We start from the raw sequence: 13,665 nt of genomic DNA, 5'->3' as shown, positions 1-13,665 counted from the left end.
AAGAGCAAATGTAAAGTTACTCAATACACAATGAAACAATATCTTTATCTATATCACATGTCAAAACTACTTTAATAAAAGAAGATTTCCGTTTTTCATTTCTACTCATTCATGCAAAACAAGACAGCAATTCTACTTCTGCATGCACCGGGAGAATTGAGCTCATAGCACAGATTTGGAGTTTATAGAATGGACATTGCTGTTCTTAGGAAATGTTGCACATGGTGGAAATAGTGGAAATGAACATTTCTAACATTAACATTTAGTGTATGTTTAAAGTTGATACATTGAGGCATGTTAGAATTTCACTTTATATTACAGAAGTATCCGTTTTTAACATTACAATTAGTGTCTGACACTATAGACGAATGTTAAAAGTCAAAGTCAACTTTGTCATTTTCCAATTTGTGCAAGACATACAGAGAAATTCAATTACGTGCCCCCCTTCCCACGGTGTATATAGAAAGAGACAATAAACACAAAAGTAACATAGGACACAATATACAACACACAGGACTATGTACAATATAAACAGTGCCTACAATTAAATTAATGAATGAATTAAATAAGAGGTAAAAGAGAACTTAGTGTAAATATTCCTTAATTTGTGTCAACGTTATAAAAATCCTATTGTATTCAACAAATGAATTATGATACACCACAATGTGCCCTTTCTATCTATTCTAAATCTATGGCCTCGCAATTCTACGGCTGCGCAGTGCAGACAATATATATATATATATATAATATACATACGAGGGGGAGGAGACTACATTGGGAGGGGGCGGGGCCAGGGAGAGGGGGCGGGGTGAAATATCCAGTTTTTTCAAATCCCAATGTTGACAGCTATGGACCAGGGGTTCTCAAACTTTTTTATACCACAACCTCCTTTTATTTAGGATTTAGCCACTGTCACCTAACCATGACCCTACTTTGGGCCACGACCCGTAGTTTGAGAACCGCTGGTGTAGACTAACCTACTATCGTCTGGGGAGGGAGTAGAGTACCACATGCCTCCTTCGATACATGTTGAGTCACCAGTTGCTTATTTTCACCAGACAGATGGGAGTTTCACTGGGAGAGCAGATGCCCTCCCTGTTGAACAGGCGCCCAGACTGACCAGTAGAAGTTGTTGTTGCAACGACCATGACTCATATCCTACCGGCTTCCCACCCGCAAACACTGCCAATTGTGTTCGTAGGGATGACTGACCAGAGGTACTGCTGCCCGGGGATTTAACCCGGGTCTCTGCTGTGGTAGACGAGTGCTTAGACGTCGACACTACCCAGCAGCCCCAGTCGTGCTTGGTCTAATATTTGTAAAGGCAGCCCCATTGTCAGCATTCAATTACTTAACAGAAATTTTGGCTATTTGTGTTTATGAGACCATTTTGAACCGTTACCCTTTTGTGATGCAGCATCATTCATAATCAAGTCATGATAAACTTGCACTGTTTTGGTGTAGAGGTCTAAGCACACATAACATTTTTAATGACCATAAAAATCAATGAAAGCTGGCCAGTGGCCAAACAAGTACGGTAAACAAGCACAAAACTATTCAATAATCAATATGATTTCGGTGTTTATTGCGTCATACAAACGGGAAATGGATCTAGCGGATCAACGTCAAATAATTGGAATATTTTTTCTCCAGTCTCATCGGCAAACGGTAAGAGGAATATAACGTTATTTTCAGCCCGATTGTTTATTCATTTCACGGCAATCCATCTGATCAACATATCAACCTATACTAAATAAAGCCGTTACTGATGATCAAGGAATTATAAACGACCCCCCCCCCTTTCCTTCACGCATGATGAAGCATAATGTATACCGATCATATACATTTGGATTTTTTAATATAGCGTGTATAGGAAAAAAACACCAATTGATAATCCATTTTATGCGTCAGGGCCTATAACTCACATTTTAGGAATTACTGCAGAAAACCTTAAAAACACTTATATTCTCGACGGTACTAACACGACAATGTATGAATGAAAAACATCCGGAACGATAGATACCCGATGTTGAATGGGCCATAGTAATGTCGATATAGCTATAATATTTAAAAAGTTATAGCCCTGCAAAGAAGGTAAACATCTCCATAGGGTTACAGCACTGGCAGACTGGGCATAAGGATGGGCACAATGCCTGGCAGACAAAGTGTTAAACATGGATAGGAGATGATGTGATCGTTCAGGATTAAAGAACCATGGAAACCACCTTTACTGCATCGCCAGTCTCCGCAATCTGGGGGTGTATTTCTGACTGCGGCAGACCCTTGGGGTGGGGCAGGAGGTCCATTTGACTGACATCTTAAATAGGGTTGGGCATTGTTTGGATTTGAACAATTCCGGTTCCGATTCAGATTCTCCATTTAGATTCCTGTTCTAAACGATTCTCGATTCCGATTCTTTGAGGTGCAGGTCAAAACAGGTCACAGCTTATTTCGCAGGAGATTTTTTTTTTTTTTTTAATCTTAAAATGTTTTCATACTATTCACATTGTCAGTTGACTTGATACAGTTTAATTTGGTTGCTGTACTGTAACTAGGGTATTAATTAACAGTTTTTTTAAGAATCAAAATTAAGAATCGAAATGCAAATATTCCAGTTCCAGAACCGGAAGTTAGGAACCGGTTCCTATTAGAACCGGTTCTCAGTGCCCAACCCTAATCCTAAAGCACCCACGCGTTGGGAGGGCGCAATTCAATATCCATTTTTATTCAACTTTGCCTTCAAGTGCAGGAGTGATACAACTCGGGAAGAGAAAACTATGGATTTCTTCAGATGGAGGGAAAAAGGATAGTGATAAATAGATGAGAACTAGGTGCAGACAAAAACAGTGTGTGTGTGTGTGTGTGTGTGTGTGTGTGTGTGTGTGTGTGTGTGTGTGTGTGTGTGTGTGTGAGAGTGAGTGAGTGAGTGAGTGAGTGAGTGAGTGAGTGAGTGAGTGAGTGAGTGAGTGAGTGAGTGAGTGAGTGAGTGAGTGAGTGAGTGAGTGAGTGAGTGAGTGAGTGAGTGAGTGAGTGAGTGAGTGAGTGAGTGAGTGAGTGAGTCCTCACCGTGGTCCCTCTCTGCAGAGGAGAAGGCCTCTTCATCGACCTGCATGCCATCCAGACAGACGGACAGATCACCTATGACGTCCCGGGAGTCTCTGTCGGAGCTGAGCTGCAGCGTCTGCACCACCTCACACACTGAGAGACGGAGAGAGCAGCCGCGTTACGACAGACCTTTCACTTCAATTCACCAATGAAATGATGCATACATAGAAATTCAAACAATTCACACAGGTTCCATCCAGTGTTATGGACTTTAATATAATTTTTTTTAAGGACCATACCGGCATGGCAATAAACAGACGTTAGAATGTATCTCCTGGTTTGCGTTGACAAATTAGTAGCCGCTTGTCAAGAGGAATCGACGTGTGCGTCAGACCAGAAAGGCGCTACGGAAAGCGGAGTTCATGAATGTAAACTCTGTGATTGCAGGTGAGCTCGGTTGATTGGTTGAGGGAATGATTGTGCAAGTACTGTGTGCAGATCTCAAGGGAGCTGACTGCTTCCAGCCTCCAGACCTGTGGTTTAAGGGCTGACTTCCCCTGTAGCTCCTGTGGGCCTCTCCCCTTCACTTCCAACCAACCTGCCAGTCAACATATTTTTGCGTGAACTGTTCCATAACGGGTAACGGCACAGGTTCGGTAGGGGTGGGTAGCATTTTGGTTCACCCATTTTTCGCCTGTTTTCTTGTCAAGACAAGAGCTTATTGAGGTCTTTTAGTTATTTTTGTTTGAGTAGTTGAAATCTAGTAGCTTTAGTTCCTATTTGTTTATTATTTAGCTGACAGACAACCCAACTCAATATAAAACGGGCTTCAAACCTCTTGTTGTTGGTGGTTCTTGGGAGCTAGGAAGAGAGGAGTCACATTTGTATGTTATGCCAGGTTTCCCCCGAGGCCAGGGAAAATGTAAGCTATGCTTAAGAAAATGGTCAGGGGTAATGTCAAATATGTATACCAATTAGTAAATGGGATAAAACTGATTAAGACTGGTATGGTCCTTTTAAGGATACAACAAGTATTGACTACCTACTAGGGGTGTAACGGTACGTGTATTCGTCCCGCAAATTTACGGTACGGCTGTCACTGTGCGGTACGTGCAGTAGGGATGGGTACCTTTCACATTTGAACAGATACCGGTACCGGTACCTAACGGTACCTTTTTTCGGTACTTTAGTCTCAAGAAATTTTATTTACCTACCTCAGTCATAAAAGAAAATCCAAACTTCAAATAACTACAATTTCGACAGTTTTCGGCTTGTCATTGCTCCGACTGCTTTGTTGTTGAATCAAGTCAAATCCTAGGTAAGCATATATTGTGCGTGTGAACGTTGACATGAAAATAAAAAAGTTTAAAAAAATAAAAATTAAATTAAATTAAAATCGGTATCTCACTTGATTTGATACTCTGTAGTACCAACGTGTTTCGGTTCGGTACCTCAAAAGTACCGAATTCGGTACCCATCCCTAACGTGCAGTGATACGAAGAATACGCCTCACAGCGCAAACACACCAGTCGCGCATGCATGCACTCGCGGGTTCCATGCGAGAACAGCGCGCGTGGCCGGGCACACCGAGTCCGACTTCACAGTGCACAGAGGAAGACACATTTACATTGGAACAGCTGCAGGGTCATTACAATTTTACAGTTTTCTTTCGTTTTCTTGTTCGCCCAATGTTAACCAAATGAAACCAATGACACACACACGCGTCGCCAACACACACACCAACATTCTCCCCCACCGGACTCACAGAAAAAAAAAATAAAAAAAATAAACGTACTTTTCCGGACTGATCATCGGAGCTCCTCTCCAGTTGAACTGCTACTGTGTTTAAATCCAAATATTCCTCTGCCATTGTTGTAACATGTCATCTGTTCTCTAGTATTCAGTCTCGTGAAGTTAAATACTCTCTACAAGTGAAACTGAACATTAACAAGGATAAGTTGTTAAAGGGGCAGTAGGCAATTCATTTACTCAGTGGATGCCTGAACACAGAATGCCACCAGTATCACTGACTACCACGGCAAGCCTATAGAAAATTATTCTATTTAATAATAATTATCATAAGTATATAATAATAATTATACATATTTTTTTTCTGTTGTACCGAACTCGTACCGAACCGTGACCGCAATACCGAGGTACGTACCGAACCGTGGCTTCTGTGTACCGTTACACCCCTACTACCTACCTATTATACCACCTGACTACCTACCTATTACACCACCACACAGCCTGACTACCTACCTATTACACCACCACACAGCCTGACTACCTACCTATTACACCACCTGACTACCTACCTATTACACCACCACACAGCCTGACTACCTACCTATTACACCACCACAGCCCGACTACCTACCTATTACACCACCTGACTACCTACCTATTACACCACCACACAGCCTGACTACCTACCTATAACACCACCACACAGCCTGACTACCTACCTATTACACCACCACACAGCCCGACTACCTACCTATTACACCACCTGACTACCTATACCTATTACACCACCACACAGCCCGACTACCTACCTATTACACCACCTGACTACCTACCTATTACACCACCACACAGCCTGACTACCTACCTATTACACCACCACACAGCCTGACTACCTACCTATTACACCACCACACAGCCCGACTACCTACCTGTTACACCACCACACAGCCTGACTACCTACCTGTTACACCACCACACAGCCTGACTAGCTACCTATTACACCACCTGACTACCTACCTATTACACCACCACACAGCCTGACTACCTACCCATTACACAGCCTGACTACCTACCTATTACACCACCACACAGCCTGACTACCTACCTATTACACCACCACCACACAGCCTGATTACCTACCTATTACACCACCACCACACAGCCTGACTACCTACCTATTACACCACCACCACCACACAGCCTGACTACCTACCTATTACAGCAGAAACTCAACACAATCTAGTTGTTTATTTCCTTGATAGATTAGGCCCACAAGTCACTAAGAGGTAAGTTTATAAACATGTCCAGGGCTGACAGATATCAAAACCCATTAGCCTACAGTCAAGAGCCAAGACCCACAATATAGGCAGCAAATGAATGAATGATCCTTAGCCAGTTTGTTCCTTAGCCAGTTTGTATATACTGTATGTGTGGGTGCATGAGTGTGATGTGTGCTGGACATGGATGCATGTGATTCAGGAACGTACAGATTAGGTATGATCAGTTAGTTTTAACCCCTGGTGGCATATGCACCATCTTTAGTCAACGTTGTGATATAATGAGCAAACAAAAGCAGACAAAAAAAAAAGACAACAATGGTAGGGGCACCACACCACTATGACAATGCACAAGTGCCACCATGTGTTTAAAAAATATATGCATTAGGGCGGCTACGTGGCGTAGTGGGCAAGGCACTCGCCACGAAATGCTGGAGACGCTGGGCTCGTCAGTTCGAGCCCAGCGCTCCACATTTGCTTTCAGTTTAGCTGGTCGTCCACAGTAATACACATTGGCCGTATTACGGGGAGGGAAACTGAAGGGTGGGGATCGGGCATTGTGGACAGCGACTCCTACAGGTCGGTTGGTGCGCCTGCGCAGTAGAATCAGGAAGTGTCGGGGGCAGCGTGAGCCTCCCACGCGTTACTCCTCGCCACTGAGAGATCGAGCTGCGCAGGTGAAAAGATGCGACTGCTGTTACCTCAAGTACCGGAGGGGACTTGTGCTATGTATGACTTAAGGCCTCTACATGCTACAGCAAATTCAAAGCAACTTCAACACAACATCGGCGCGATTTCAGCGCGCTTGTTGCAGACAGTCTTGTAGACTGTGTTGCTTGGGCGTTGCGTACCTGTGTCCAAAATCGAATCTAAAGACCCGTTGCGTTGGTATTGCGTAGCAGTGATTGGTTGGTAGTGAATGGGGGCGGGGCTGTCATAGAATAATATTGGTCAGCGAGGAATACCATCCGCCATTGTTGTAGGCAGCAAGCTATGCTATCAATATTAGCTAAATAATTAGCGTCATAACTGGCCTTTTTCTGAAAACCCAAGCACATATTGTTCCATAGCATACGCCTTCAGTTGATCATGACAAATCCTCTCTTACCTTGACGATTAAAAAGCCTCCATAAGTTAGTAAATAAATCTGTAGCCAGCCAGCTAGCATTGGTGATATTCAAAATGCTATCCACATTAGCTACATAGCTAACCAACTAAATACAATGGTATCCTGAGGTAATGTTAAATACAACGTTTGCTAGTCGAAATGACTGGACACACACAGGGACAAGTTAAACATCAATCAATTAATTTATTCCAACAGGTAGTTTGAGCTGCATGTGAGCCGGTCTTTCTCTCCTCTCCATTGGAAACTAATGAAGTTACGTTGAAGCACAGAACCGGCTGACAAGTTAAGCTGCTAGCAACAGACACTATAATACTTCCGGTCGGGGGATTTCAAAATAAAAGAGCGACGACTAAAAGCACCGGAAATACGTTTATTTTGTACATTATCTAACGTTAACACGAACCTAAACTAACTTTAGATTAGTTTAGGTTCGTGTAACGTTAGATATTGTAAAAAATAAACGTATTTACAGTGCTTTTAGACTCGCTCTTTTATTTTGAAACCCCCCGCCCGGAAGTAAAAATGATGCTTATTCTTCTGCCCGTTATCAATGGGTTGGTTGAGAAGGGAAGCGTCATCTATCTAGGGAACCTAGCTACGTACGGGGTACAATGTTACATAGGCTGCGCGTTGATTTTGCAGAAGCATAAAGGTAGAGTGTCTGCAACACCGTTGCTTTGTCGATGTTGTGGTGCAGTTGCTTTGAAGTTTCTGTAGCATGCAGAGGCCTTTAGTCCACATTGCAGCCGGCTTGTGGGAGGCAAGAAACAGCGTCCGTGACAGGGGAGGGTTGAATTGGATGATACGAAATTGGGATGGGAGAAAAATATAGAAAATGGGAGAAAAAGTGGATAAAAAAATATATATATATGCATTAAAAAAAAAATGTGCAGTGAAAGTTTGGGGTCAGCTTAGAAACACACATCATTGTCTAATACGTGATTGCTCAGTCCTCTGTTGTGCATGCATGTGTTTTAGTGTTCAACGTTAAACCTTATACACTGTACTTAAATAAATAACTTCTTAGGAACTTAACTTATTTGGAAGTTACCCTTGTGTTTGCTATGTCATTGGAATTGTGTTTTTAAGTTGAAGGAAATGTATTTCTATATAGCACTTTGTATTTTTTGTGTTTATTTATTAACACAGTTAAACAAAAGTAAAAAAAATAAATACATAAGTTATAACCATATTGTGAAGGAGAAGTTAGAAGCCTAGAGGCTTATCGAGAACTTCCCCTGTTTTGTAAAAAAGAATATACATGTTATAAAATACCAGAATACATTCAAAAGATACATGTTAATACAAACATACATACACACAGTACATACATGCATATATTGTATACTGCGTACATAATAATACATAACCACCCACCCACCTGCCTACAAACCCACATAACCAAATGCATACCTACATGTATGACCTATTTATCTATCTACTACTTTTGGATATGAGAATTTTTTGTAGTTTTTTTGCCTCTATATAGCCAAGTTTTGTTGTGACTCAGCATCCTCTTATTCAATAATCCCGGGGAAGGACCAGAGACATCTTGTGTAAAAGACTCTGTCCTTCTTCTTTCACAGTCAGCATGAAGTCTTAACAGTGATGTTCCACACAGTGTTTGCTATCACTGTAATACAGTAAGGTGACGTAACGCAGAGACACGTGAGCTATTCTTCAACTAACAGGAATGATATGGAAAGACATCGGCATGCTGCTTCATAAATAGGAGCAATTCTTAAGAGTGACTTCATTTTTTTTTTTAAACATCTCCCTTACTTTTTATAAGCGGCACAGCGTTCTAAGCCAACAGGTAGTGGTGTATTATTGCTACGATGATATAGGCTACTCAACAAACGGTAAGCAATAAACGTTGTTCCTTTGAAGCCTCGGTAGAGCGACGTATGGAGTGAATTTTTTACTTTGAGCTGCTGAAAGGGAGCCGTGTCACAGAGTAGGAGAGTGCAAAGCAGAGTCTCATGTCACATGGCTTGATGTCTGAGAGGAGCCATTGTACAGGCAGAGTAAACACATTCACCTGCTTGACTCAAAGTCAAGGAGGTCATGAGCTTAATATCTCAATAGAAACTATATAGTATAGCATATATACACACTGTATAATATATACTCCATGTCCCCGCAGGTAGACCTGTATACTCAGTATAGCCTGGGGAAATGTCCACAGAACAGACACAAGCAGAAAGGCGTTCTTACATAACAAGTGGACCAACAGGCCAAGGGTCCACAGTGTGTGCAAACGCCAAGAAGTCTCCAATGTAATTGCTGTGGCCTAACATGGGGTCATCATGTCATATTTCAAGCTTCTTGTCATAAATATAATGGCACGACAGTTCAAAAGCCCCGGTGGAAAAAACATTCAAAAGTTCTCTGAAACAAATATGAAACATACGACACCAAGTCCAGTGGCAGTAGCCAGGCTGGTAGCCAACACGATTGATAAAGGAGACAACGCTGCTCCATAACCACTGTGCGTTCAGTAGAAAGCTATCCGGTTGCAAACTAGCTTAGCACAAATTAATGTATACAGACGAGCTAGCCTAGCTGTTCAAAAACACCTCTTCCTGAGTTTTAAGCTAGGCTAGCTGATCTGTATCCGCTTCCATTAATTTGTGCTAGGCTATCTTGCAGCCGGATAGCTTTCTCCTGAACGCACAGAGAGGAGATTGGTATCCATCTTCTTGTCTGACTTCCCATAATGTATAATAAGAATAAGATTATGGACTTTAGGAGGTCGGGGGCCAGGGACTACAGCCCCCTCAGCATCGACGGGCACCGGTCGAGAGAGTGAACAGTTTTAAGTACCTCGGAGTCCACATATCCGAGGACTTGACATGGACCACACACATTGTAGTGAAGAAGGCACGGCAGCGCCTCTACTTCCTTAGGTGCCTAAGGAAGTTCAAAGTGAGTCATGTGTACACCTGTACAGCAGCGTTTCCGTTAGCCGGTAATTACCGGTATTTGACCGGCAAAATCTGTTGAAATCCGACATATTTAATCTCTCCGGTCTTAATGTCCGGTGAAAATAATTCCCTCTAAGCACAATTTGATTATTTGAATTGTATTAAAATAGGCTAAAATTAAATAGCCTATGCGATGAACGAAACAATCATTACATTTGTTTCATCGTTGCTTCTAATAATGACAACGACGTTGTCAGCGAGAGCTTAGTGCTGCGTTTGCGAGTGCATGTGAAGCTGCAGAGCCGGAGCAGCAGCGGCACAGTGCAGTACTCCAATTCAGCCATTGGCAATTCAGCTGTTGGGTGGGGGGCGCTGCTGTGCGGTCCCCAGATAGAGCCAGAAAACAGCTGTATCTGCTGCTCTGCATCGACATACTCTCGCAAATAAGTCGTTGGGAGGTGGAGAGAGAGAGAGAGTCGTCACGCAAACCCACGATAATGTTGCCGTCTCTCTCTGCCAAATTTCTCAGTTCTTCGCTTGATATAATTAATACAAATGTCCAATATAACGGAATTCGTTAGCTCATAAAAATGTGATTATAACAGACTGCTGTTTATTAATGTCGGGCGACTGCCCACAGACACCTATTTGATTTAAAGTCGGCAGCAGCACGGAGTCTCTGGACTTATTTTATTTGGAATATAATGACTTTATACGCAAAAGTAGCCTAGTTTTAAGTAAAAATATTATAAATCTACATGCCTTGATGATGTCATTCTTTTGTTTTGTTGTCATTCTTTTGCCTATCAATTGTTTTTAAGCTCAATAAACTGACCGGAATTTCTCTCATTTGACCGGTAGATTGAAATCTACCGGACACTGAGGCCGGCAACAATTTTTTTTCTAACAGAAACCCTGCTGTACAGTCGTTGATCCTGCCAGCCCTCCCATCAGGCGAGCATGATGATCCTCGAATCTCTGGTCTCCTAGACTGAGTGATAAGGCTATATTAGTACCCCGCACATTTGGGGGCTGTAGAAAACGCCCACCCCCTTAAGGTTATTGAAGTTGTGTGCTGCTATGGCGCGACCCCGGTCAGTCGCCTTTGGTTTAGCTCCGCGACGATTGTGCAAATTTTTTGCTATTATGTTTGTTTTTTCTACTTTTTTTATTAAAACATCACTGGCGGGATTGTCATACGACCGCCAGACACTTATGGACCTAAACTCCGGACTCAAAGAGGAGTTTGGAGACACTTTATGCCCAGAATGGCTAACAGAAATCAAGCGGGAGAACGGCAACAAAGGAAACGGCAGAAAGAGGCAGAGGAAGACGAGGAGGTATCAGGCTTAGATTAAAAAGATCTGCTTACCGTCCAGCAATTCCATCCATCTTTCTGGCGAATGCACGTTCGTTGGAGGGAAGGATGGACGACTTGAGAGCGAGGGTCCGATTCCAACGGGAGATGAGAGACGTTAACATCATGTGTTTCACGGAGACATGGCTCAAGCCAGCGACGCCGGACAAAAGCGTCTCTCCATCGGACAACTTCACCGTCCTGAGAGCGGATCGCACGGCAGCCTCTGGGAAGAGCATCGGAGGTGGGGTCTGCATCCTCACGAACAATCTCTGGGTTAATCCCAAAGAAGTACATGTCCTCTCAAGTTCATGCTCCCCAGATATGGAACATCTCTCAATCCTGTGCCGTCCGTTCCACCTACCCCGTGAGTTTACCGCGGTCATTATGTCCGTCGTATATATACCCCCACAGGCAAATACTGGCAAAGCGCTGGTGGAATTACACGACCACCTCAACAGACAACAGATCAAGCACCCGGACGCCGCGATGATAGTGGTTGGTGATTTCAACCAGGCGAATCTGAAGAAAGTGATGCCGTCCTTTTTTCAGCACATCGCCTGCTCCACGAGGGGGAGGAACACACTCGAGCATTGTTACACCCCGTTCAGAGCCGGCTACAAAGCTGTAGCGGCTCCGCCATTGATGGGTGCTGCAAGCGCGAGCGATCACGACTCCATTTTTTTAATCCCTGCATACAAACAAAGATCACGTGAGACAAAAAAGTGGTCTGACGAATCAGAGGCCACGCTACAGGAGGCGCTCGCAGACACAGACTGGGACATGTTTCAAGGAAGCGCCAGTGACGTCAGCGAGTACGCTGATACCGTTGTGAGCTACATAACAACAGTAGCTGACAATTTGGTCCTCACGAAAATGGTGCGGGTGTTCCCAAACCAGAAACCTTGTTGGACAGTACTATCAGAGCAGCTCTGAACTCTCGCACCACGGCTTATAACCTGGGCAGAGAGTCAGGAAATATGGAAGAGTACAAGGCTTCAGTCTACACTCTGCGCAAGGCTGTTAAACTTGCTAAGAGGACATATGCTGATAAACTGGAGACACAAATGGCACAAAACGACACAAGAGGCTTGTGGCGGGGACTGAAGACAATAACTGACTACAAAGTCAGCGCCCCCTCAATGGGGAGCGACGACGCCTCTCTCGCGGACAAACTCAACTCCTTCTACGCTCGGTTCGGTGTAGACAGTGTCGCCGCTAGCCCTCTGGCTAGTGACGTCACTGGCGCGCCGGCTGTTGTGGAGGGGGAGGGGCAACCGCGGGGGGGCGGGGGCGCTCTCTCGTTGTCGGAACACAGTGTGAGAAGAGCATTTATGCAGGTGAACACCAGGAAGGCTGCTGGCCCAGATGGTATAACAGGACGCATACTTAAGTCCTGTGCCAACCAGCTTGCCCCGGTGTTCACCGCCATATTTAATCAATCCCTGGCGGAGTCAGTGGTCCCTGCCTGCTTCAAGATGTCTACCATCATCCCTGTACCGAAGAAACCCTCCCCAACATGTCCAAATGACTACAGACCGGTGGCACTCACCTCTGTGGTCATGAAATGTTTCGAGAGGCTGGTCAAGGACCACATTTGTGCCTCCCTCCCCAGTGATATGGACCCTATGCAATTTGCATACAGGACAAACAGGTCCACTGACGACGCGGTCTCCCAGGTACTGCACAGCACTCTCTCCCACCTTGACCGTCAGAAGGGGGGCTATGTGAGACTGTTGTTCATTGACTACAGCTCAGCGTTCAACACCATAGTCCCCACCAGACTGGTGGACAAGCTGATCGAGCTGGGTCTGAGCTCCGCCCTGAGCGCCTGGGTACTGGACTTTCTGAGTGAAAGACCCCAGGCGGTCAGGGTGGGGGGTCAGACCTCCAACACCATCACCCTGAGCATCGGGTCCCCCCAGGGCTGTGTTCTAAGCCCCCTGCTGTACTCACTCTACACACACGACTGTGTGGCCAAGTTCAGCTCCAACTCCATAGTGAAGTTCGCAGACGACACGGTGGTGGTGGGGCTGATCTCGGACAACGACGAGAAGGCCTACCGGGAGGAGGTTGAGGTACTGGAACGCTGGTGCCAGGACAACAGCCTGCTCCTGAACATTGGTAAAACCAAGGAGCTGATCGTGGATTATAGAAGAGGACAGCAGGAGACACACACAC

General features: G+C 44.4%; 1 protein-coding gene across 1 annotated transcript in view; it reads right to left on the bottom strand.

Moving 5' to 3' along the window:
• Positions 1 to 13,665, bottom strand: part of itcha (itchy E3 ubiquitin protein ligase a) — an 86,648-nt gene that overhangs the window by 38,903 nt on the left and 34,080 nt on the right. The window contains exon 5 of the mRNA XM_084316252.1: positions 3,067 to 3,198. Within this exon, the coding sequence (XP_084172378.1) occupies positions 3,067 to 3,198 (132 nt within the window). The remainder of the gene's footprint in view (positions 1 to 3,066; positions 3,199 to 13,665) is intronic.

The sequence above is a fragment of the Notolepis coatsorum genome (assembly GCF_963971535.1).
Source record: "Notolepis coatsorum genome assembly, chromosome: 6".
Classification (NCBI taxonomy): Eukaryota; Metazoa; Chordata; class Actinopteri; order Aulopiformes; family Paralepididae; genus Notolepis; species Notolepis coatsorum.
Note: the sequence above shows the minus strand (reverse complement) of the source record. Positions and strands in the feature narration are given on the sequence as shown.